The following is a 23,986-nucleotide window of genomic DNA, read 5'->3' on the forward strand; positions in this document are numbered from 1 at the left end:
AATTTTTGTCACTTTTTCATCACATTTCTGTCATTTTTTCTCATATTTTTCATCAATTTTTGGTCACTTTCTCATTACATTTTTGTCACTTTCTTATCAAATTTTTGTCACTTTTTCATCAAATTTGTAACTTTTTCATCACATTTTTGTCATTTTTTCATCATTTCTTTTGTAAATTCTTTATCAAATTTTTGTCACTTTTTCATCACATTTTTGTCATTTTTTATCACATTTTTGTCACTTTTTCATCACATTTTTGTCACATTTTTTATCACATTTTTGTCACTTTTTCATCAATTTTTTGTCAATTTTTAATCAAATTTTTGTCACTTTTTTGTCACATTTTTGTTACTTTTTCTCACATTTTTCATCAATTTTTGGTCACTTTTTCATCACATTTTTGTCACTTTTTCTCATATTTTTCATCAATTTTTGGTCACTTTCTCATTACATTTTTGTCACTTTATCAAATTTTTGTCACTTTTTCATCAAATTTGTCACTTTTTCATCACATTTTTGTCATTTTTTCATCATTTCTTTTGTAAATTCTTTATCAAATTTTTGTCACTTTTTCATCACATTTTTGTCATTTCTTATCAAATTTTTGTCACTTTTTCATCAAATTTTTGTCCATTTTTAATCAAATTTTTGTCACTTTTTCATCAAATTTTTGTCCATTTTTAATCAAATTTTTGTCACTTTTTCGTCACATTTTTGTCACTTTTTCTCATATTTTTCATCAATTTTTGGTCACTTTCTCATTACATTTTTGTCACTTTCTTATCAAATTTTTGTCACTTTTTCATCAAATTTGTCACTTTTTCATCACATTTTTGTCATTTTTTCATCATTTCTTTTGTAAATTCTTTATCAAATTTTTGTCACTTTTTCATCACATTTTTGTCACTTTTTCATCACATTTTTGTCACATTTTTTATCACATTTTTGTCACTTTTTCATCAATTTTTTGTCAATTTTTAATCACATTTTTGTCACTTTTTTGTCACTTTTGTCACATTTTTGTCACTTTTTCTCACATTTTTCATCAATTTTTGGTCACTTTTTCATCAAATTTTTGTCACTTTTTCCATCACATTTTTGTCACTTTTTCCATCACATTTTTGTCACTTTTTCGTCACATTTTTGTCACTTTTTCGTCACATTTTTGTCACTTTTTCGGTGAACACAATATTTTTCCTATTTTTCATGCAACAAGTGGTAAAAAGCACTTATAAATTCTAAACAGGCCGATATTTAAAGTAATTTCATTTGATGTAATTTGTTTTCATCCAATTGGAATAACTACAATTGCAACTTGATTCACAATTTAAGTTTGAAAATGAAGATAAAGAGCGCTTTTAACACACTTTGGACTGAAGAGAAAACTGAAATATGACCTAAACCAACTCAAGCATTGGAGAACGTGCTTAAACTCCATAAATTCTTGACAAATCTTCACAAAGACAGATTTCTTAATTGGAATACATTGTGCCTTCCTATTCCACATTCACAAGCCTCAAAGTAAAAGCCTGGACTGTTTACTCAACGATATAGGTCAGTTTTCAAGAATAACTCTTTGTAAAACCGCGTAACTTTATCTGTTTGGCAAATCCTCAAAACATCTTCCTCCGCGTGGCTTTTTATCGGAATCATATGATATTATTCAACCATCTTCCTCGTCATTTGACCTAATTCAATTTCCCAGCAAAAGACAATGGCCTCTATTCATGTTTCACAACAATACATTCTTCTTACTATTAACTGATGAGTCGCCAACGTGACACGAGACTCCGTCAAATTGATGGGGAAAAAAACAACAACAAAAAGTCACTCGTGTGTTTCACTGTTTAAGAAATTGTAAAAAAAATAAAGTAACATGACACTTTAAAGCTGGGAAAACACATTATTCCTGTTTTTAAATCGCAAACCGTGGTAGCTTCAAACTTCACCCCTGTTTGAGGCCATAGGAATACATGGGGAGAGGCCAAATGCTAACAACACCTTTGGTCGCTTTGCGTGACTGAGCGCACGCACCAAGACCAGACAGGTACACATCAACTCGTCTAAGCTCAGGTAAGAACATATCTCAGTCTGGAAAAACGTCTTTATTTGGACACTATGTTGCTGCATATGCAATACAGTAGGTGGGCCAGCAGTTCGCCAATTGGCTTGTTGCACAGTATGACTATGCTAGTTCCTCTGACCTGAAGTTGTGAGCGCTAGTATTTCCTGTCAGTATTCTTTTCCTATAGAGATGAGCTCGGACCTCGGATAATAATCATATTTTCTAAAGATTATATGGTGGACGAGTTGGTGAGTTTCAGGAAAAGATGATCATTTACTGTGTGTTCAAATCTTAATGTAGGATGTAACGAGTTCCGAGGAGACACCTGTGATCATAAAGGATTGATAGCTTACCTTGAAGCTAAAGGCTAACATGCTATAAAAAATGGAATAAAAATATATAGCGCTAAAAAAATAGTAGTATTAAAGTATTAATTTATATTTGAGGCACTATTTCAAATTGTATAATGCATGAAATTAATGTTAGCCTTTAGCTTCAAGACAAACTCACTGATCCTTATAAACATAGACGTCGCCTCTACAGAAATATTTACACTGCACAGCAACTCGTTAACCTGCAGGAAGTGATCATCTACCAGGAACTCACCGTCCACCACAGAATCTCTAGGAAATACGATGATTCGAACGAGTCTAAGCTCATCTTAATGGAAATTAATACGGACAGGAAGTACTAGCGCCCACAACTTCAGCTCAGAGGAACTAGCGTAGCCACATTGTGCAACAAGCCAATAGCCTTAAAGAAGAACAGCAGCTGTTGGTGATGTCACTTCCCCTTCCCCTGGGTGAGGACGGTCGAATTGGGAAAAATGCTGCTGAAGCAAAGGTTAACTGCAGAGAGATCTAACAGTCGACCCCATGAAAGGTTAAGGATCGGGAACTCGCCCATATTTGGTCATGTTTGAAAACAGTCAAGGGGGAAAACAATTTGGAGAAAAATCTAAAATTTCTTTAAATATTCAAAAAACTACTTTAACAAACGCTGAATTATGAATACAGTTTTCTACTAAATAAAGATACAAAGACATGGAGAGGAGCAAAGTGGTTCAACAGCCCATAAATACATAAATAACGGAAAATGCTAACATGATGCTAGTGCTAACGCTAGCTACGACTGCGTTTTTTTGCTTCTACTGAAAAATCTGCTGTGAATAAACATCCATATGGACCCGATTTAGACTTGACTTTATTTGTATGTGATAAATAAGTTAATATTTGCCGGAAAATGGCAAAAAAAAGCAAAAGATTCTGGCCACGCCCCCTTCTATAACGTCTGTATCTATAGAGGCTATAATTTAATGGTTTCAGGATCTGGATGCCTTAGTTTCTGTCCCATAAATCAAAAAACAGCCTCGCACACTCAAGTAGCCAATGTCCAAATTTTATTCCAGGATGATAACGTTTCGCCATAGCCTTCATCAGATTATGTGATGATATGATCTGATGAAGGCTATGCCGAAACGTTTTCATCCTTGATTAAAATTTGGACATCGGCTACTCGAGTGTGCGATGCTGTTTTTGAAGAAGATTCTCCTCAACATCTGCACCTCTGAGAGTGCTTCCGGTGTGCGCTGCTTCTATTTTCTCAATTAGTTTCTGTCCCAGCTATGATAGGTTTTCGTCAGCTTTAGCATGCTAACACTAGCTTTAGCATACTGATGCTAACCGCGGCAGTTCTCCTGGTTCTTAGCTTTCCAATGATATGCAGCCCATCACTTAGATTTAGGTGGTAAAAGTTTTTAAGGCGGTGAAAGCCAAAACAGGTATTTATAGCCGATACCCGATATCGTATTTTTTTCAGTATCGGCTCCGATATCTGACACCAGTATCGGTTCGGTGCAGCCCTACTAAAAACTGCAAGAATGCTGTGAAATACGACTCCAAGTATGTTTTATGAGGGAACGTCAGAACATGGTGTTAAAACTCTAACTTTTAACCTCTTAACTCCCGCCTGAACCGAGAGCATTTTCTCCAGTTCAGCTTTACCCAAATCCTGTAGGCCAGTGTAACGCCTCATTTGAAAGCCAAGATCTACCAAGCTCATCTAAATGGATCTTTTTCCTCACGTCATCAGATTTTTTTCTATCTTTTTTGGGGGGGGTATTCAACTCATTTTGTAACTTTTTTGTCATTTTTTAAATCAATTTTTTGTCATTTTTTTGCCTTTTTTGTCACATTTTTTTGTCATTTTTTTGTCACATTTTTGCCTTTTTTTGTCACATTTTTGTAATTTTTTTCTCACTTTTTTGTCACATCTTCATCATTGTTTTCGTCTCAGTTCTGTCGCTAATTTCACACCCTTTTTCCAGAAGCTTTTGGATTGGGGTAAAGCCAAACTGGAGAAAACGTGCTCGGTTCAGGTGGGAGGTCAGGGGTTAAATTGACTCTAAAAGTCAATTTTGCAGGTTATGTTCACTTAAGCCAAAATGTTAAATGTTAAAATAAATAAACACAATTTTACAGTGTCACAAAAGAAATTCACAAGTTAATATTTTACCTTGGGATAAATGATCAATTACTGTTTATCATTTTATCTCATCTGTTATCTTAACACGCAACAGTTTCTTGCTCAACTTGAAGATGATCAAATCTCCACATCAGCGTTACCATAAGTGCCTCTGATCCGCGATCACGCCTGTCAGTTTCTCGGTATGGCTTGGCATTGTTTTGGTTTTTCTTGGCACAAATCTCCAAAGTCAATCAGTGCTGCCATTGAGACGTTTCCCGTCGTGATATTTTTAAAAAGTTGAATGACCTGCCGCAGGAATGCAACGACTCGCAATTATCGCCAATCAACCAACGAGTTCGAGAAAGTTCTTCAAGCGCAAAGGCGGTTAAGCTCAAATATTTTCCAATCGAAACCAGAAAAAGTGACAAAGCGAGAACAGATTCTTTCCGTGACGCGACTGGATCATGTGATTAGTTACGCAAATCTGTTAAAGGGATATTTCAGGATTTTTGACATATTTCCTAGTTACATATCCAGAGTGTTGCTGATTTGTGGAGATTAAATTCATGCAGTTCTTATGTATGAAGAGTTTCGTGGCGCTAGGCTAGTGCAAGGCTAGTGCATTTCTATGGTATCAGCTAGCCTGCATTAAAAACAGTCTGACCCGCTCCACAGTGAACCTGAGGCAAATCACTTATAACACCAGACTAACCATATAAAAATAGAATAATTACAACTGTTTTGCATTTAAAAGAACTTAGAACAGCGGCGGAGTGATCTGCTAGAAAATAGTCCCTCAAAATGCGGTAATTCATGTGACAGTTTTATTCCAAAAATGATTCTATGAACACAGACATTTATATGGTTAGTCTGGTGTTATAAGTGATTTGCCTCAGGTGCTCTGTGGAGCGGGTCAGACTGTTTTTAATGCAGGCTAGCTGATACCATAGACATGCGCTAGCCTTGCATTAGCCTAGCGCCTCTAAGCTCTTCAAATATAAGGACTGCATGAATTACAAAAAAAAAAAATATCTCCAGAAATCAACAACACTCTGGATAACTAGGAAATGAGGCCCTATGTCAAAAATCCTGAAATATCCCTTTAAGGCGCTCATGATGAAACCAGAGGGTCCCGTGTCAGGGAGTTTGCATGTTCTCATATTTTCAGTTTTATGGTTTGATAATCTACACTGGGTTTGTTGAATCAAAAGCAAAACCTTTTTCACACAGGATTTCCTCTGTATCAGCTCGTGTTAAACGGAACAAATGCATGAAGAGCAGGAGCAGGAGAGATTCTTAGATTTAGTGACGCTAATATACGAGTCCAGGTCTTTTTCATTGCTATTTTATGTGTTGTGTTTCAGGCCGTTTTCACACAGGCTCTAGTTAAGTCGACCTAAATGGACTTTCGGCCCGAGAGCGGCACTTTTGGGTCATTGTGAATCCAAACGCAGCACTTTAAAGGAACAGGCCACCATTTTGACATACTGAGATATGTTCTTACCTGAGCCATCACGCCATGTCGATAGAATAATGTTTGGAATATAACTGACCTTGCATCACATGAATGACCGCATTTTGAGGGACTACTTTCTAGCAGATCACTCCGCTGCTGCGTAGCTTATACCAGTGGTTCCCAACCTTTATTATCTTGCGTACCCCTTGGGCCTTTCAGTGGTCATCCATGTACCCCCCTACCTCAAGAGTGTTGCAGATATTTAGAAAGTTATTACTTAAAAGTGGTATTTGTAAGAAAAAGGACACTGTTGTGGTCAAAATAAAACTAAAATTCTCCCAAAGCAACACATTTTACTGCAAAATATAGCTTTTCTTGTAAAAAACGATGTTCAATTCCCCCATTTCTTTCAATCCGAAATAGTTCCAAATAGCTCCTGCTAGGTCCTCGAGTACCCCTGGTTGGGAAACACTGGCTTATACAAGCACGAAGCTGATGCTGCTCAAATACAAGGTCTTTTAAATGCAAAATGATTAAAATTACTCAATGGACACAGACATTTATATGGTTAGTCTGGTGTTTTAAGTGATTTGCCTCAGGTGCTCTGTGGAGCGGGTCAGACTGTTTTTAATGCAGGCTAGCTGATACCATAGACGTGCACTAGCCTAGCGCCACGAAACTCTCCAAATATAAGAACTGCATGAATCAGAAAAATCTCCAGAAATCAGCAACACTCTGGATAACTAGGAAATGAGGCCCTATGTCAAAAATCCTGAAATATCCCTTTAATAAACCAGTCGTAGCCATACCAAATCAGACCACTGCTACTACTTACGACACTCTACCCAATCCACAATAATAATTACGTCTATCTTTCCTTCAAATACCTTGTACCTGAAATTACAACATAAGCTTTAACTATATCTTAGAGTGGGGGGTTCTGGAGGACGCGGACGACCTACCAAGTTCAGGAACCACTGCTAGAGAGTAAGAGCACTGAAAAGCAGAACAAAGTGGCTCAAATGTGTTCACACCTCTCCTCTAAATATAAAGTATTTATCATTTTAGTAACATTTTGCACTGTTGGTGAGACATGACTTTCAAATCCAGCACAAGTCGATCACGAACATCCTCCATGGTCTGTAATGTGTCTCTTTAAGACCTACTATCATCAGGATTAACCTCGGTCTTTGACATTTCATTGCCAATGAAACTTCACCAAATGAAATCCAAAGAGACTGAAATTGAAACTGGCGTCTCAGGTGAAGAATAAAGGAGAAGTAACGTTTCCAAAGCAAGCCAAAACTATGCAGGACGTCGGACATTATTACAGTATAGAGCAAAAAATCCCCGTCTACACGACTGTCGATTTTCCAAAGATTCAAATATTAAGAGTTTAACATCACCGCAAAAGCTAATTTAGCTATGTAGCAATTCGTGACCATAAAATGTTTCATTTCAATCGAAAAAGAAGGCATAATGTTGAAGAAAAGGCAAAGGTACAAGGCTGTGACATCATTCACTTCCTGACTATAGAAACTCCATATCCCAAGAACCATTGCGACATCGCACCCGCTGGTCAAGGCAACCAGGTTTTCAGCAAACACGGCGAGTTTCTGTTACTTTGCGGACAAAAGTTCTATATTATTTCACTATTAAACAATCTGAATCCTGCTAATGGGAATAAAAATGATCGGTGGTTCGTTTAATTGGATCGTTGGGAACATTTTTTTGATCCATCTGACATTTTTTCTTACTATCAGTGTTAGACTTGGATAAAACGTCAACTATCTGCCGGCATTAGGTTTAAATAAATTGTTTATAATATGTTGTCTAAATTACAATAAATAAACACGTGTGGGAACGTGAAGCTCCACCAATCAAAAGCCTCGTAGTAGATCAAGGGACTAACCAGCATTCTGGGTAATGTAGTTCTAGGACGAAGGCTCGCAGTTAAATTGCATTTTTTCCTAGACTAGATCGATCTCATACATGCTTTTTTCACCTGCATCTGACTCTGCGGTCGCTTTATAACCACAAAGCTGGATTCAGCCCAAGCTGACGTAGTTACGGAGTTAGAGACTTTATTCCAAATCAATACGGTCTCAAAGCAAGGGGAGTTTTACTTCCAGACCAGAGAGGAGGCGGGACTGTGGAGCTCTATTATGGACATTATTACAGTATAATGGACATTATTACAATATTACAGACATTATTACAATATTATGCAAATGTGTGTCAGTCTCTACTTCTGCAGGACTGACAATGAGCCATATTTATTATTTACCATTGGTTATGTGCATTAGTAAGTGATAATGAAAGATAAAACAGGGTATTTTCTTCAAACCATGTCAAGAAGGCAACATTTAAAACACAACCAGGACATTTTACGCAACAATTGGAGCGGACTCTTTGGTTAAATTGGACTAGAACACCGTGTTATCCCCGTCACTTGGAGCTGGAGTTGCATAACCGTCCTGCACTGTCACTTTGCAGGAGCAGAGCGAGGGCATCCCCACCTCGCGCTCCGCCTCCTCCGTGTTTGTTTTGGGACATGCCGCGGACGTTTCCCGATCGCACAGACCCGTAAACCTCGCTGTCAGGCCCCGGTGCGGCTCTTACCCTCCTCCCCGGTCCCTGGCCCTGAAGAGGCGGTCGGTGATTCGGCTGAAGACCCCCGTCACGGCCGGAGAGGACACGGAGTACGCGGAGTACACGGAGTTCAGCAGCCGCCGCCAGGACACGGGAGCCGCCATTGCTGCAGCGCTGCTTCCGGGGGATTTGAACACAACTTTATTGACAACGCGGGGACACGACAGTGAAGGAGAAACAGAGAGGATTGTGGGGAATATTGAATCAAATTATTGACAGTGTATTGTTTTAAAATCGATGGATCTTAATTAGGTTTAAAATAGTCGTTGTTTTTTTGTTTTGTTTTTTATTTTTTAGTTTAATATTTTAGCATCAATAAAAAAAAAAAAGTTCTATTAAAAACCTAGAACACGATCGCTCAAATTCAGAACACCTTCACTAACGCCGGGTGATTTTTACCCAAGATAATACACCTGATAAAAAGTACTTGTCATCAAAATCCATCAAAACATGACAATACATGACACATGTGAGTCGTGTAACCCTTTTATATTAAACTGTGTCATGTCTAATGAAATTAAAGAAAAGCATCATGAGAGGACCAGATAAAAAAGTTAAAGAGGGGGTATTATGCTTTTTTCAGTCACATAGCACCAGTCTATATCACACTACAATGATGACCAGACCTTCTGTTGGTCTGTAAATGCAGTACATTAGAATAACTGCCTTGTATAAAATTGCTCTCTCAAAATGGCTGTAGTGAATGTCTTGAAATAGGCCTCTGTCTCTTTAAGAACATCTGACTCTTTCCGACACGCCCCCTCCACACGCTGTCTGTGGCATCAGTGGGGAGGGGGTTCTGCTGAGGAGCAGTGGTTGGTTAATGTGCTAATTTTATGTGTGATTGTATTCTTGTTTTCTGTAAAGCGTCTTTGAGTGTCTTGAAAAGCGCTATACAAATAAAATGTATTGTATTATTATTACTCGGCTGGTGACGAAAGCTCGGGGGCGTCTCCAGGAGGTGGGGGCATTCCTAGGAGGACTCAGGGAAAACCTATCCCTAAAATGGCCGCCATCAGAGTTTTTACAGATGACTCAGAAATACGTGAATGTGCCAAGGCAACACTTCAGGCATGTTTTTAATGAGGGAATGACATAATAACATGATGTAAAGCTTGAAAAAGTCGATTTTGCATAATACCCCCCCTTTAAACTGCGTCATGTCTAACAAAATTAAAGAAAAGCGTCATGAGAGGACCACATAAAAAATTTAAAAAATTTGGGAGCAAAAAATTCCTAAAAAATAAAATAATGTAGATGTAAACTTGTTGTTTGGTCGACCCATTCCTGGAATATGTGAGACTTCTCTGGTTCAGACTCTGTGTCCTCGGCACAAACAGCCACAGGAGAGAGAAACTAAATATGTCTGATTTTGAATGGGTGTAAATGAGCAGCTGACTAAAATAACTATGTGTTTCTCACTTACTGTGAGGCCAGAGACACAAACTCTGAGACAGGAGCAAAGCTGGAGTTGAAGCAAAGTAAATGTGGCAGCCCTGAATGTCAACCTTGAAAGGGGCAAGAGCCTGATTAAATACACTAACCAGGGGCGGACTGGCCATATGTCCATTCTGGAGGAGCACAGAAGGGCCGCTGGCTCTCGGGCCGCCGGTCTGGCCTCTCAATTTTCTCAACCTCTTACCCCCCACCTTAACCGAGCTTTACCCAAATCTAAAAACTTAAAAGAGAAGCATTGAAATAGCGACGAAAACGAGGGTGAAAAGCAACAAAAAAGTGACGAAAACATGACGAAATAACAATGAAAAAATCGATGGAAAAGGAATAAAAAGTGACAAAAAAAAGTGACAAAAATGCATCAGTTTTCTAGGCCTAGCTTTCAAATTAAGCGTTACACCGTTGCTTTCCAGTTGCTTTTAGATTTGGGTAAAGCAGAACTGGAGAAAATGCTCTCGGTTAAGGCGGGTGGTAAGAGGGTAAACTATGTCTTTGTGGAAGTGCTGCATTTATACTAACTTGGGCCAGGCTTGGGTCAGAGTCCAGGGCCGTTTTTCAGTCCCAGTCAGGGGCGGACTGGTCATATGTCCATTCTGGAAGAGCACAGAGGAGCCACTGGCTCTAGGGCCACCGGACTGGCCTCTCACTTTTCTCCTCTATCCCCTTCACAACCACCTTAACTGGGCACATTTTCTCCAGTTTAACCCAAATCTAAAAGCTTCTCGACTGGAGATCTTACATCTTTTTGACCAGTGTGACGCCTCATTTGAAAGCTAAGCTAAGCTACTGCCTCATTTGTTATCAGGTTTTAGTTGTATTTGCTGTGTTTTTTTTAATCAAGTTTTCATTGCTGTTTTGCCACATTTTTACCACATATTGTCACTTGCTTTTGCCACATTTTTGTAATTTTTTTGTCAATTTTTTGTCAATTTTTTGCAAAATGTTTGTCACATTTTTGCCATATTTTTGTCACATTTTCATTGCTTATTTAGTGTAATGTAACTGTGATCAAGCCACAGAAATGTGATCAAAATATGTCAAAAAAGCAACAAAACCCTGACGATCATAATGAGAAAGAAGCTTGAGCGTTTTGTAGGTCTTAGCTTTCAAATGAGGCGTAACCCTGGCCTATAGTCTGTAAGTTGTAGTCAAGAAGCTTTTACATTTAGGTAATTCCACACTAAATGTGTTGGGTTAAGGCGGGAGTTAAGAGGTTAAGGGACTAGATGCAAGTTGGCCATTTTTATACTCACTACTGCCACCTCAGGCCATACATGTAACTGCAGTCTCTGTATTAAGCTCGTGCAGGACCTTCGGACCCAAAGCAACAACTTCTTGAGTGACAGTGCAGGATTTTAGAGGCAGTTGTGGTGAACAGGCCAAATTCAAACGGAGGAAAAAAAGCCACAAAAACGTGACAAAAACACAACAAAAAATGTGACGAAACCATGACGACAAAGCCACAAAAAAGTAATGAAAAAAAAACAACAAAACATGAGAAAAATGTGACAAAAACACGCCGACACCGTGACAAAAAGCTACAATCACCCCAAAAACAAGTGAAAATCAGCTCAGTAAATACCGTCTTTGATGAACAGTAAATCCTCTACGTTTGGCATTGGCGGCCATTGTTGTCAAAGCCCCAGACTCTGATGATTATGTTCAGAGCAGTACGTGCTGTGCAGAGGAGTTCAAAACTAATGTGATTAAATTATTATTACATTTACAAAGAGCAAACACACGCCGTACACTCGTGATTTAATTCACTCTGCGAGTATCAAACATGACGTGAATGCTAATGCTCCCCCTTATTATCTCATTGCATTCACAGCACATCCTTCGTACCAGAGTCTTCATGTCCCGGAAACAATGGGCTCAAATCTTTTCCCATATTTTTGAATCTTTTTGCTGAACTTTATTGAAATTGTGACACAACTATTAGTATTAAGTGGACAGTTATGTTTGCTCTGAAGCTTTACAATGTCATCTAAACGTTAGCTTTGTCCACGTGTCATAACTCAATCGTGTGGTGCAACAAATGATGACTTTAAATGTGACTTAAATTGTTTCCCTGTAGGGTAATGGTGGTTCCTGAAGACATAGAACCACTGGTCGAGGGCAGTGGTTTGGTGTCGGGACCCACAATCACCCTGGGAGGACAAGCCGAAACTTAAATATGACTTAGACTTGTAAAATATAATGCAAAATATTGTCTTTTCTACATAAATAGTTGTTGAATAAGCATTAAAGGTACATTCTGCAACTTTTTCTGTGGAAAAAATTTATATTTGTGCGTATTTTGCCTTGTGGTGACCCCAGCGGCTGTGTGAGTGGTCAGAGGTCTCTACAACGATCCAGGAACAATTGTTTTGTAGGTTTTTTTTGGAGAGAGGGTCTGTCCGCAGTAAAAAACATTCCAAACGATTAATTCTGGAGCGAACTGCCTCTAAAATCCTGCACTGTCACTCAAAAAGTTGTTGCTTCGGGTCTGAAGTGCCGTCATGCACGAGCTTAATGAAGAAGCTGCAGTTACGCATAAGACCTGAGGTGGCAGTAGTGAGTATAAAATGGCTAACGTGCATCTAGCCCCTTTAAAGTTGCATATTGCACCTTTTTGACAAGACATTATGATAAAAGTATTAGATTTGCCTTTAAAGCAGGGGTGTCCAAACTTTTTCATGGGGGGCCACATATTGAAGCGTACACGGGGTGAAGGGCCATAGATCGGTGGTTAGTGCCACAAAACCTTTGACAAGTAGAGGTTTAAAATGTGCCCCACACCGTAATTTAGGCTTAAAACCTTCGTGCCAGCTCTTTGTAAAAGGTTCATACTGTCTTCTTAGCCTATTATAGTTCTTTTAGTAAGACAGAAGGTTTAGTTTACCTGCTTTAGTTTTGATCACTTCCTGTGATCATCCTCCATGCCAGCTCTGTCTCACATTTTATTGGTTAGTTAGGTTAGAAACAACTAGGTTAGTTGCTTTGCACTTTGGACACCCCTGCTTTAAAGGAACAGGCCACCGTTTCTCCATACTGAGATATGTACTTACCTGAGCTTAGATGAGTTGATGTGTACCTGTCTGGTCTTTGTGCGTGCCCTCAGTCACGCAAATCATGTTGTTAGCATTTAGCCTCTCCTCCTCTCCTCTAAGGGGCCAGACCAAAAGTGTTCCTGAAACTACAAATTTACAAATTAAGCACTAAGCTCAGGGAAGTTTTTCAGTATGAAAAAATGGTGGCCTGTTCCTTTAAAGCAGCACTAAGTAACGTGTTTACCTTAATAAATCCTTTTCTTTGTCCCTCTGGGGGTGATACAAGTGTTAATGGGATGATTGGAGGATCTTTCATCTCTCCCTGGTGTCTCTGGCCAGAAAACCAGAATTGCAACTTTCCCTGCACCGGGTCGGAGGCGCCATACACACTAATGGAATCACGAAGAAGAAGCTAATGGGCTAACGGGCAAAGCTAACTGCGGGCTAGCACCACTTAAACAGTATTTACAGCCAAGTTTGAGTGAAAAAAATGATCTCCATTGTGAAATTGGATGTACAATATCCCTCTGTCCCTTCGTCTTTTCTGTCAGTGTAGTATTTACTCTCACGGACAATTAATGAGTAAAAAACTGCAACATGCTACGACAGAAGTGATGAAAAAAATGTGACAAAAATGTGATAAAAATATGACAAAAAAATGACAAGAATATGACAAAAAAGTGATGAAAAAGTGACAAAAAGGTGATAAAAATATGACAAAAAAGTGACAAAAATATGATAAAAATATGACAAAAAAGTGACAAAAAATGACAAGAATATGACAAAAAAGTGATGGAAAAGTGACAAAAAAGTGATGAAAAAGTGACAAAAAAGTGACAAAAATGTGATAAAAATATGACAAAAAAGTGACAAAAATATTATAAAAATATGACAAAAAAGTGACAAAAATATGACAAAAAGGTGATAAAAATATGACAAAAAAGTGACAAAAATATGACAAAAAAGTGATGAAAAAGTGAAAAAAATATGACAAAAAAGTGATGGAAAATGTGACAAAAATATGATAAAAATGTGACAAAAAAGTGACAAAAATATGACAAAAATGTGATGAAAAAGTGACAAAAATGTGATCAAAATGTGACAAAAATATGATAAAAATGTGACAAAAAAGTGACAAAAATGTGATCAAAATATGACAAAAATATGATAAAAATGTGACAAAAAAGTGACAAAAATATGACAAAAAAGTGATGAAAAAGTGACAAAAATGTGATCAAAATATGACAAAATTTGATAAAAATATGACAAAAAAGTGACAAAAATATGACGAAAAAGTGATGAAAAAGTGACAAAAATGTGACAAAAAAGTGATGAAAAAGTGACAAAAATGTGACAAAAAGGTGATAAAAATATGACAAAAAATGACAAAAAAGTGATGGAAAAAGTGACAAAAATGTGATCACAATGTGAAAAAAATATCATAAAAATGTGACAAAAATGTGACAAAAATGTGACAAAAATGTGATCAAAATGTGACAAAAATATGATAAAAATATGACAAAAAAGTGACAAAAATATGACAAAAAAGTGATGAAAAAAGTGACAAAAGTGTGACAAAAATAATTGGATGAACAATATCCCTTTGTCTTTCCTGTCAGCGTAGTATTTACTCTCACGGACAATTAATGAGTAAAAAACTGCAACTTGCTACGACACCTGCAGTGGCGCTTATGGCCTCTAGGGGCATGAGCTACATAGTTCTGCTTTAAGACTGAAATTATGGTTGGAGTCCCCTATTTAAATCTTTATTATATTAATTAATTCCACTGTTTGCTGTTCAACTGAATTCATGGCCAAGTCATTTCCCTGTAAACTGCCGACTCTCCCCCAAGCTGAACGTTTGATTTTGGTTTCCAGTAACGCTCACACTGTCATCGTATCCGTCCACGGCACGCCGCGCCTCACTCACCTGCCGTTTGTAAACAGATCCGTCTTATCTTCGCCACCGCTTTTGCCGGATCTCGTGACTTCAGGTTGACTGTGCGTCTTCAAAACATGTTTCCGTTCCACTTCATGCTTCGTGATTTTGTTTCCATCAACAGCATCCAGACGCGCCCAGACTGTACATGACAATGTGGGTCCGGGACGTGTTTTTACCCAAACGTTGAGCACGTAAAAAAAGGTTACATCGAGTATAGGAAGAAAATTGAGAGTGTTTCGCTTCGTTGCAGCAGGATGAATGAGCGTGTTGTGTGTGCGATGCAGGATGATGGAATAATAAACAAATGTATGAATTTAAAAAGCGCTTGTACGTGTTAATGAGACAGAGAGAGAATCAGAGCGGAACATGTGAATGAATTGCCCTAAATTAGACTCTTTAAGACTGAATAGTATTTGGCCATTAAAAAACATTCAGTTTGACTTGAGGCCATGTGGTGCTGTCAGAGGTGAAAGGTTCTAAAGGGCCCAGGCGGAAGTTAAATGTCCAAAAAGTGACAAAGGTTTGATGAAAAGGCGTTGAAAAAGTGTTGAAAAAGTGATGAAAAAGTGATAAAAATGTGATAAAAATGTGACAAAAATATGATAAAAATATGACAAAAAAGTGACAAAAATATGACAAAAAAGTGATGAAAAAGTGACAAAAAGTGACAAAAATGTGACAAAAATATGACAAAAAATATGACAAAAAAGTGACAAAAATATGACAAAAAAGTGATGGAAAAAGTGACAAAAATGTGACAAAATATGATAAATAATATGACAAAAAAGTGACAAAAATGTGACAAAAATGTGATGGAAAAAGTGACAAAAATGTGATGAAAAAGTGACAAAAATGTGACAAAAATGTGACAAAAATGTGACAAAAATGTGATAAAAAATATGACAAACAAGTGACAAAAATATGACAAAAAAGTGATGTAAAAAGTGACAAAAATGTGATGAAAAAGTGACAAAAATGTGACAAAAAAGTGATGGAAAAATGTGACAAAATTTGACAAAAAAGTGATGAAAAAATGACAAAAATGTGACAAAAATGTGATCAAAATGTGACAAAAATATGATAAAAATATGACAAAAAAGTGACAAAAATATGACAAAAAAGTGATGGAAAAAGTGACAAAAATATGACAAAAAAGTGATGAAAAAGTGACAAAAATATGACAAAAAAGTGATGGAAAACGTGACAAAAAAGTGATGAAAAGTGACAAAAATTTGATCAAAATGTGACAAAAATATGACAAAAAAGTGACAAAAATATGACAAAAAAATTATGAAAAAGTAACGAAAATATGACAAAAATATGACAAAAAAGTGATCAAAATGCCACAAAAGAATAACAGAAATATGACAACAAAGTGACAAAAAAGCAATGAAAAAGAACAGTTTAAATGAGTTTTGTAGGTCTGAGCTTTCAAATGAGGCGTTAAACTGGCCTATAGGCTGTCAGCTTTTAGATTTGGGTATAGCTCCGGTGTAAATGTGCTTGTTTAAGGTTATAATAGGTTATAATTCAGATCTGAGGACATGTTTTTGTGTGTCCCAGTGAGAGCCTCAAAGTGACTCTTTGTTTTCATCAGTCAAAGACAATGATCTCAGTTTGATCTGGAGGAAGTTGTTGTTTTGCCTCCACACAGTACAGGACGTTAGGAGCTTAATGACAGCTGTAATCAAAGGTGTGTAAATACCTGTTTGTCCGTTTAACTAACAACAACTGTCATTCTCGTTCTACTACAGCGTTCTCTTCCTGCTGCCTGTTAGACATTCCGGTTTAGCTTTTGTCCCCTTTTATTTCCTCTTAATTACGGCCCTTTCGCTGCCACTGCACAATGTTTTGCTCTCACCAGTCTGTGCAGGTCCGACCGTGAGGAAGTAAGTGCTCTTTTCTCTCTTAAATCTGTTTAAATCAAGTTTTCTGTTGCTTGACGAGTTTTTGGTTTGTGGTTTGCCATTAAAACTGAGGCACGCTGACGTACATGTGGCTGCCAAAATGCGCCACTGGCCAGCCCCTCTGACCACAAGGAAGGACATTGTTATGGAGCAAATAAGAAGTCATTTATCTGATTATTTTTTTGCATTTGCTCGAAAACTAACCTGAGAGTTCATGATGTTGATACAAAGGCTTTATAATTAGAACTTAAATGTCTGAGTTTACATTGAACTAAAGAAGGACAAAACTCCAATTCACCACTTGGAAAAAACCCAAGTGTAGTGCCTTTAAATTAGGAAATAAGTTCGTTTTTCTCATGTTTTTTCCTCGAAGTGTCAATCTTTCAAGAAGTATTTCAATGATTTACTCAAATCGAGGAGAAATTTACTTATTTCAAGAATTACTTTGAGAAAACTTTCTGCAGTGCATTGGGTAAAAGTGACACTTTTTTGCCGCATTTTTGTCACTCTTTCGTCTAATTTTTGTCACTTTTTTGTTCCATTTTTGTCACTTTTTTGTTCCATTTTTGTCACTTTTTTGTTGCACTTTTGTCACTTTTTTGTTGCATTTTTTGTCACTATTTTCTCTATTTTTTGTCACTTTTTCATCACAGTTTTGTAAATTTTTTGTAGAATTTTCATCACATTTTTGTGACATTTTTCTTTGGATTTTTGTCCTTTTTTTCGTCACATTTTCGTCATTTTTTTTGGTCACTTTTTTGTTCCAATTTTGTCACTTTTTTGTTGCATTTTTGTCACTTTTTTGTTGCATTTTTTGTCACTATTTCGTCACAATTTTGTAAATTTTTTGTAGAATTTTCATCACATTTTTGTCAATTTTTCATCACATTTTTGTCACATTTTTTGGGGGATTTTTGTCCTTTTTTCATCACATTTTCGGCACTTTTTCATCACATTTTTGTCAATTTTTTGTAAAATTTTAATCACATTTTTGTCAATTTTTCGTCACATTTTTGTCACATTTTTGTCACATTTTTCTTTGGATTTTTGTCCTTTTTTCATCACATTTTTGTAATTTTTTTCTTTTTTTAGCGCATTTTTGACACTTTTTTGTCGCATTTTTGACACTTTTTTGACACATTTTTATTTTTTCTTTAATCTCATTTTTGTCACTTTTTCGTTGCATTTTTATCTTTTTTAAATCTCATTTTTGTCACTTTTTGACACTTTTTCGTCACATTCTTGTTGTATTTTCATCGTTGAAGTCTCGTTTTTGTCTCTATTCAGATGCTTGTTTTTCAATAACTTTCAGATTTGGGTAAAGCCAAACTGTGGAAACTGTGCTGGGTCCATGTGAGGGCTAAGAGGTTAAAATCCGTGTGTACCTTTTATAATCCCAGTTCATTACGCGCCTGATTACTTAAACTAATACTATAAAACACTATGTCAACATATCGAAGGCTGCGGACAGATTAACAGCCTCCGACTCCGCGGACATACCCCTCTCTTCATAAATATTTAACAACGCGGCCATTACTCCCGGCAGCAATTAACGTTATTAAATTAGTCGGCAATTACGATTCATAAAATAAACATCGAGCTGAATGTGCCGTTAATGATTACTTTTAATTTCGGCCTGTACGGTTTGGTTAATCACAGCTGAGACGATAAAAAGGACTCACTGAGGATCGCTTCCCCTGATCTATTTGTTTCTTTAGACATTAAAACTTCTTTGTGCGGAGCTTTGCGACTTCCGCGAGGTGCAGGGAAGTGATTCACGGAGGCGATGAATAAAACACAAAGGCAGTAAAATAAACAAGTCCACAATAAGATAATAGCGATGTGTTGTGTTGTTTATGCAAGAGAAACAAGCTACAGGAGTGATAGAAAAACAAAGTATACGTAAGCAATACTGTTTTTGACATAGGGCTTCATTTTCCTATAGTTATGTTGTTGATTTATGGAGATTTATGTTTATTTATTCATGCAGTCCTTATATTTGAAGAGTTTAGTGGCGCTAGGCTAGTGCTAGGCTAGTGCTAGGCTAGAACATGTCTATGGTAACTAGTAGCCTGCATTAAAAACCTCATCAAAATCACGGGGTCGTCCTCCAAACGTTGCCATATAGATACAGACGGCGTCTCTGGGATCGCCCATATATGGTCACGTTTGAAAACAGTTAAGGGGGAAAACAACTTGGAGAAAAATCTAAACTTTCTGTATTTACTCAAAAACTACTTTGACAAACGCTGAATTATTGATATAGATTTCTACTAAATAAAGACACAAGACATGGGGAGGAGCAAAGTGGTTCAACAGCCCATAAATACATGAATAACGGCTAATGCTAACGGCTAGCTAGCACTAGCTCCAACTGCCGTTTTTTTTTCACTTCGACTGAACAATTCGCTGTGAGAAAATACCCATCCAAACGCTAAAGTATAAATACATAAATAATGGAGAATGCTAATATGATGCTACATGTTAGCATCGTGCTAATGCTAGCTACGACGGCCGTTTTTTCGCTTCTACTGAACAATCTGCTGTGGAAAAAGATCCATTTAGACTTGACTTTATTTGTATGTGATAAATAAGTTCATATTCTACCAGAAAATGGCTAAAAAGAGAAAAAATGCCTAACCTAGCACTAGCCTAGCACTAGCCTAGCACTAGCCTAGCACCGCTTAACTCTTCCAACTATAAGGACTGCATGAAATGACGATCTATGTCAAAAATCCTGAAACATCCCTTTAACTTCAATTCATTCTTCAAACATATTTCATTAAAGTACTGAGATACATTAACGATACTTGGTTTTACGGCAAAAAGTATCGCGATATATTGCAGAACACAATATTTTGTCCCAATGGTCAATGTCCAATTCATACCAACTGTTATTTTCATTACAACTATCACTAAACTGATTAAGGATGCACTTTAAGGGCACACAATAAAGATAGGCAGAGGATATTTAGTTTATTTTACTGTGCCATAAATCGCTCCTAATTCGTCAATTAATATCACGTGGTAACATTCACTTTACTGCCCAACATGAAGCTGAGGTTACTGTGGGCTGGTTTGTTTGAAATATGTAATTAACCTTATAACATTAAAGGCGCTATATACACAATTTTCTCCTATAAGTGGAGTGAAACATTGGGAAAAACACATTATCTCAATAGAAAGTATTTGTATCAATGCCATGAACTTGCAGCCTCCTTAGAAAGTTAGGAATGAGTTTGGACACACCTAACATTTTAATTTAGTGGCTTCCTCTTTCATTGTTTGTAATAAAAACAAACAATGAGAGAGGTTAACCACATCCTTGCGTCTAACCCTAATTTATGTCACAAGCTGCCCTCGTTTTCCCAGCAGACCGTCCTTCAGAAAACGGGAAGATTTAATCACGTGATGCTGATTAAGTTATGGCGCAATCGCTTTAAAGCAGAACTAAAGAACTTGTTTACCTTAATAAATCCTTTCTGTGGGCCCTCTGGGGGTAATACAAGTGTCTCTGTCCAAAAAAAAACAACAACTGCAACTTTCCCCGCTCTGACCCGGAAGCGCAATACACAATGGAATCACGGAGAAGAAGCTAACAGGCTAACGGGCAAAGCTAACTGTGGGCTAGCGTCACTTAAACAGTATTTACAACCATGTTTGAGTGGAAAAAATGATCTTCATTGTGTGATTGGATGAACAATATCCCTCTGTCCCTTTGTCTTTTCTGTCAGCGTAGTATTTACTCTCACGGACAATTCATGAGTAAAAAAACGTGCTACGACACCTGCAGTGGCGCTTATGGCCTCTAGGGGCATGAGTTACTTAGTTCTGCTTTAACCCCTTAAATCCCACCTGAACCAAGCACATTTTCTCCAGCTTTACCCCAATCCAAAAGCTTCTGGAACAAAAGGTGTGAAAATAGCAACAAAACAGACAAAAACAAGGATGAAAATGTGAAAAAAGTGAGAAAAAATGGACGAAAAAGGGCCAAAAAATGTGCAAAAAATTGACAAAAATACAACAAAAATGGACAAAAAATTGACAAAAAAAGTGAGAAAAATTGACGAAAAATTGAGAAAAAATTTACGAAAAAGTGACAAAAAAATGACAAAAAAGTGATAAGAATTTGACACAAAAAAAAATCGAAAATTTTGACGAAAAAGTGAGGTTAAACAATGGTTTGCAAAATGGCGTCCGGGGTCACCTGGGGGGCCTCAGAGGCACTACAGAGGGCCCCTACAAAATTATATACTTTAAACCCGTTTTTAGCCTACAATCATTGCGTTATGTTGCTTTTAGTGTAGTTTTAGTTGTAAAATAAAAGGGGCCGATACCACATGCTTGTACTCATACTCGTACTCATTGATGAGGTCCCGATACCAGGAACCGATACCATTTGGCGCACCTACGAGGCAACTCTCAGCTGAGGAGAGAAGAAGCAACAAACTGGAGAATTGTTTAGTGTAAACACAATAATCCACATAGAGCTGACTTTATTACAGACTGCGCTCTCTAAACCAGAGTCTGAGCTGGATTTAACCAGAGCTAAATGTTGTCAGTGCTGCAGCGTCTGCAGTGTTTACAACATACAGGCTAACGATGCTAACTCGTGGATAGCAGTTTTGGCCATTCTGACGCCGTTTTATGTCCAGGGGTTTATTCATCTGAAAAACTAACCCAGTGACTATAAAGTCCTCAGAAAATCCAAACTAAAGACATACAGCATGTTTATATTGAGGGAAATGAGCTGCAGCAGAACAATGACAACGCTGTAGCTACTCGCTAAGTTACTACAAACACACGAGAAAATCTACAGGAGCTGAAGTAAAGACGAAAAGAGACCATTTAAGTAACATCTCAACACTATTGTTAAATAAAAAACACATACATGAATAAAGTTCAGGCATTGGGAGCTTTAGGACATGGGCTTTTCTGTCTATGATGGACAGTGCAATAAAAATAAAAAAAATATAAATAAATGGCATCAGCACGATTCTAATATAACTGCTCCTAAATGTGTGGCCTACTTTACTTAAGGAGATGTACATGAGTAAATCAACTGCTGCTGCTGTGAAAAAAGCAAGAACGTTGAAGAAAATGCCTCGTACTCGTATCGGTATTCGGTATCGGCGAGTACTTAAATCAAAGTACTCGTATCGGTTTTAGAAAATGTGGTATCGGTGCATCCCTAAAAAATAATAATACGATTCCTTTGAATAGAGTAAGTTATTGTGATTGGGGGGCCCCGAGAGCATTTCGGATCGACACGGGGGTCGCAATGTCCAAAAGCCGGACCGAGCTAAATGTCGGCTGCCATAAAATAATCAACATATAGCAAAAAAACAATAAAAACGGCGTGAATGGATTTAAAAAAGGCACAATAAGCAGCGAATAGTGTGGATTTTACCGATACAACTACACCACAACAAGACTAGCTACTTCATACTACAGGGACATCTTGCCATCTCATTCATAATTCCAATCTTCTACCATTCAGGCTAATAATTGCGCGCTACAGTCCTATTTGCACCAACAATCTGCAGCTCCTTTTAACACTAGCCCCCTTTTTCTTTCCCCTCTTGCTGCTGATTTCCTCTCCTCTAATAATAAAAAAAAAACCGTGCTGTTTTTTTTTTATTCTGTCCATATGTCGAGCTTTTAACTTTTTCACCTTTGTCGAGAATCGCAGCGGCGCAGTTACCAGGAAACGCGCGGCGGCAAAAAGGTCACGTTGTGGATGATTATTTATTGGCAGTCTCTCTCTGTCTCTCTCTCTCTCTCCCTCTCCCTCCCTCCCTCTCTCTCTCTCTCTCTCTCTCTCCCCCCTCTCTCTCTCTCCTTTCCCGTACGCCTGTGTTTACTGGAAAGAGCCATGAACGGGAGGGGGCGGTGCCTTACGAACATCGGGCTCTCCACGACGCACACACACGCGCCTGGGAAGCCACCTCCAATAACCTTCCCCACACACTCACACCGAGGGGGGGAGCTCTAAATTCTTGGCATTTCGCTCGCGAGAGGGGGGCGGAGCTAAACGCACACACACACACACACACACACACACACACACACACACACACACACACACACACACACAGTCAGTCGCTCGTGTTGACAATTGATGCAAGAGTTGTTCTCGGAGCAAAAAATAGCGCGTTTTTTACGACAGAGAGGAATAGACTTTGTTTGTGGGGGATGTTGTTGACTCGAGGGCAACGGCACCGAGTTCACACGAGTCGACTTTAACCGTCTAAGCTGAAAGCCGAGCACGTTTTTCTGCAGTTTGGCTTTACCCGAATCGAAAAAGGCGACAAATAGCGATGAAAGTGGGACGAAAACACGCAAAATCGAGACTAAAATGCGGGGAAAAAAGGGGCCGTAAAGCGACAAAAATGTGATGAAAATGGCACAAAAAAAGCATAAAAAAATGGACAAAAAATAAAAAAGAAGCAAAAAAAAAATGTGATGAAAAAGAAACTAAAACCCCACAAAAACGAGATACAAACACGACAAAGACGTGACAAAAAATAAGCTTCAAAGATGTGACAAAAGTGTAGAATGTGCAGCAAAAAAGCATCAAATGGCGACGAACACGAGGATAAAAATGCGACAAAAATGTGACAAAAATACGACAAAATCACGAGAAAAAAGTGCAACAAAAATGTGACAAAAATGGCAAAAAAGCAACAAAAGAGCGACAAAAAAAGGACGATAATAAAGCAACAAAAACAAGACAAAAAGTAACAAAAACATGAAAAAACATGACAAAAAACATGCTTCAAAAATGTGATGAAAACACGACAAAATCATGAAAAAAGTGAAGAAAAAAAATGCAACAAAAGAGCGCCAAAAACGAGACACAAACACAACAAAGACGTGACAAAAAATAAGCTTCAAAGATGTGACAAAAGTGTAGAATGTGCAGCAAAAAAGCATCAAATAGCGACGAACACGAGGATAAAAATGCATCAAAAATGAGACAAAAATGTGACAAAAACACGACAAAATCAC

General features: G+C 37.7%; 1 protein-coding gene and 1 long non-coding RNA gene across 2 annotated transcripts in view; both read right to left on the reverse strand.

Annotated features, from left to right (window-relative positions):
- pgs1 (phosphatidylglycerophosphate synthase 1) overlaps positions 1-8,788 on the reverse strand; it is a 46,515-nt gene extending 37,727 nt beyond the window's left edge. Inside the window, exon 1 of the mRNA XM_079577194.1 lies at positions 8,610-8,788. Within this exon, the coding sequence (XP_079433320.1) occupies positions 8,610-8,743 (134 nt within the window). The 5' untranslated portion in view covers positions 8,744-8,788. The remainder of the gene's footprint in view (positions 1-8,609) is intronic.
- The window catches only part of LOC306978672, a 247,139-nt gene extending 227,483 nt beyond the window's left edge, over positions 1-19,656 (reverse strand). Inside the window, exon 1 of the long non-coding RNA XR_013793909.1 lies at positions 19,617-19,656. This is a non-coding gene — a long non-coding RNA (uncharacterized lncRNA). The remainder of the gene's footprint in view (positions 1-19,616) is intronic.
- Between the last annotated feature and the right edge of the window lie 4,330 nt (positions 19,657-23,986).

The sequence above is a fragment of the Gobius niger genome, assembly GCF_951799975.1.
Source record: "Gobius niger genome assembly, chromosome: 19".
NCBI lineage: Eukaryota > Metazoa > Chordata > Actinopteri > Gobiiformes > Gobiidae > Gobius > Gobius niger.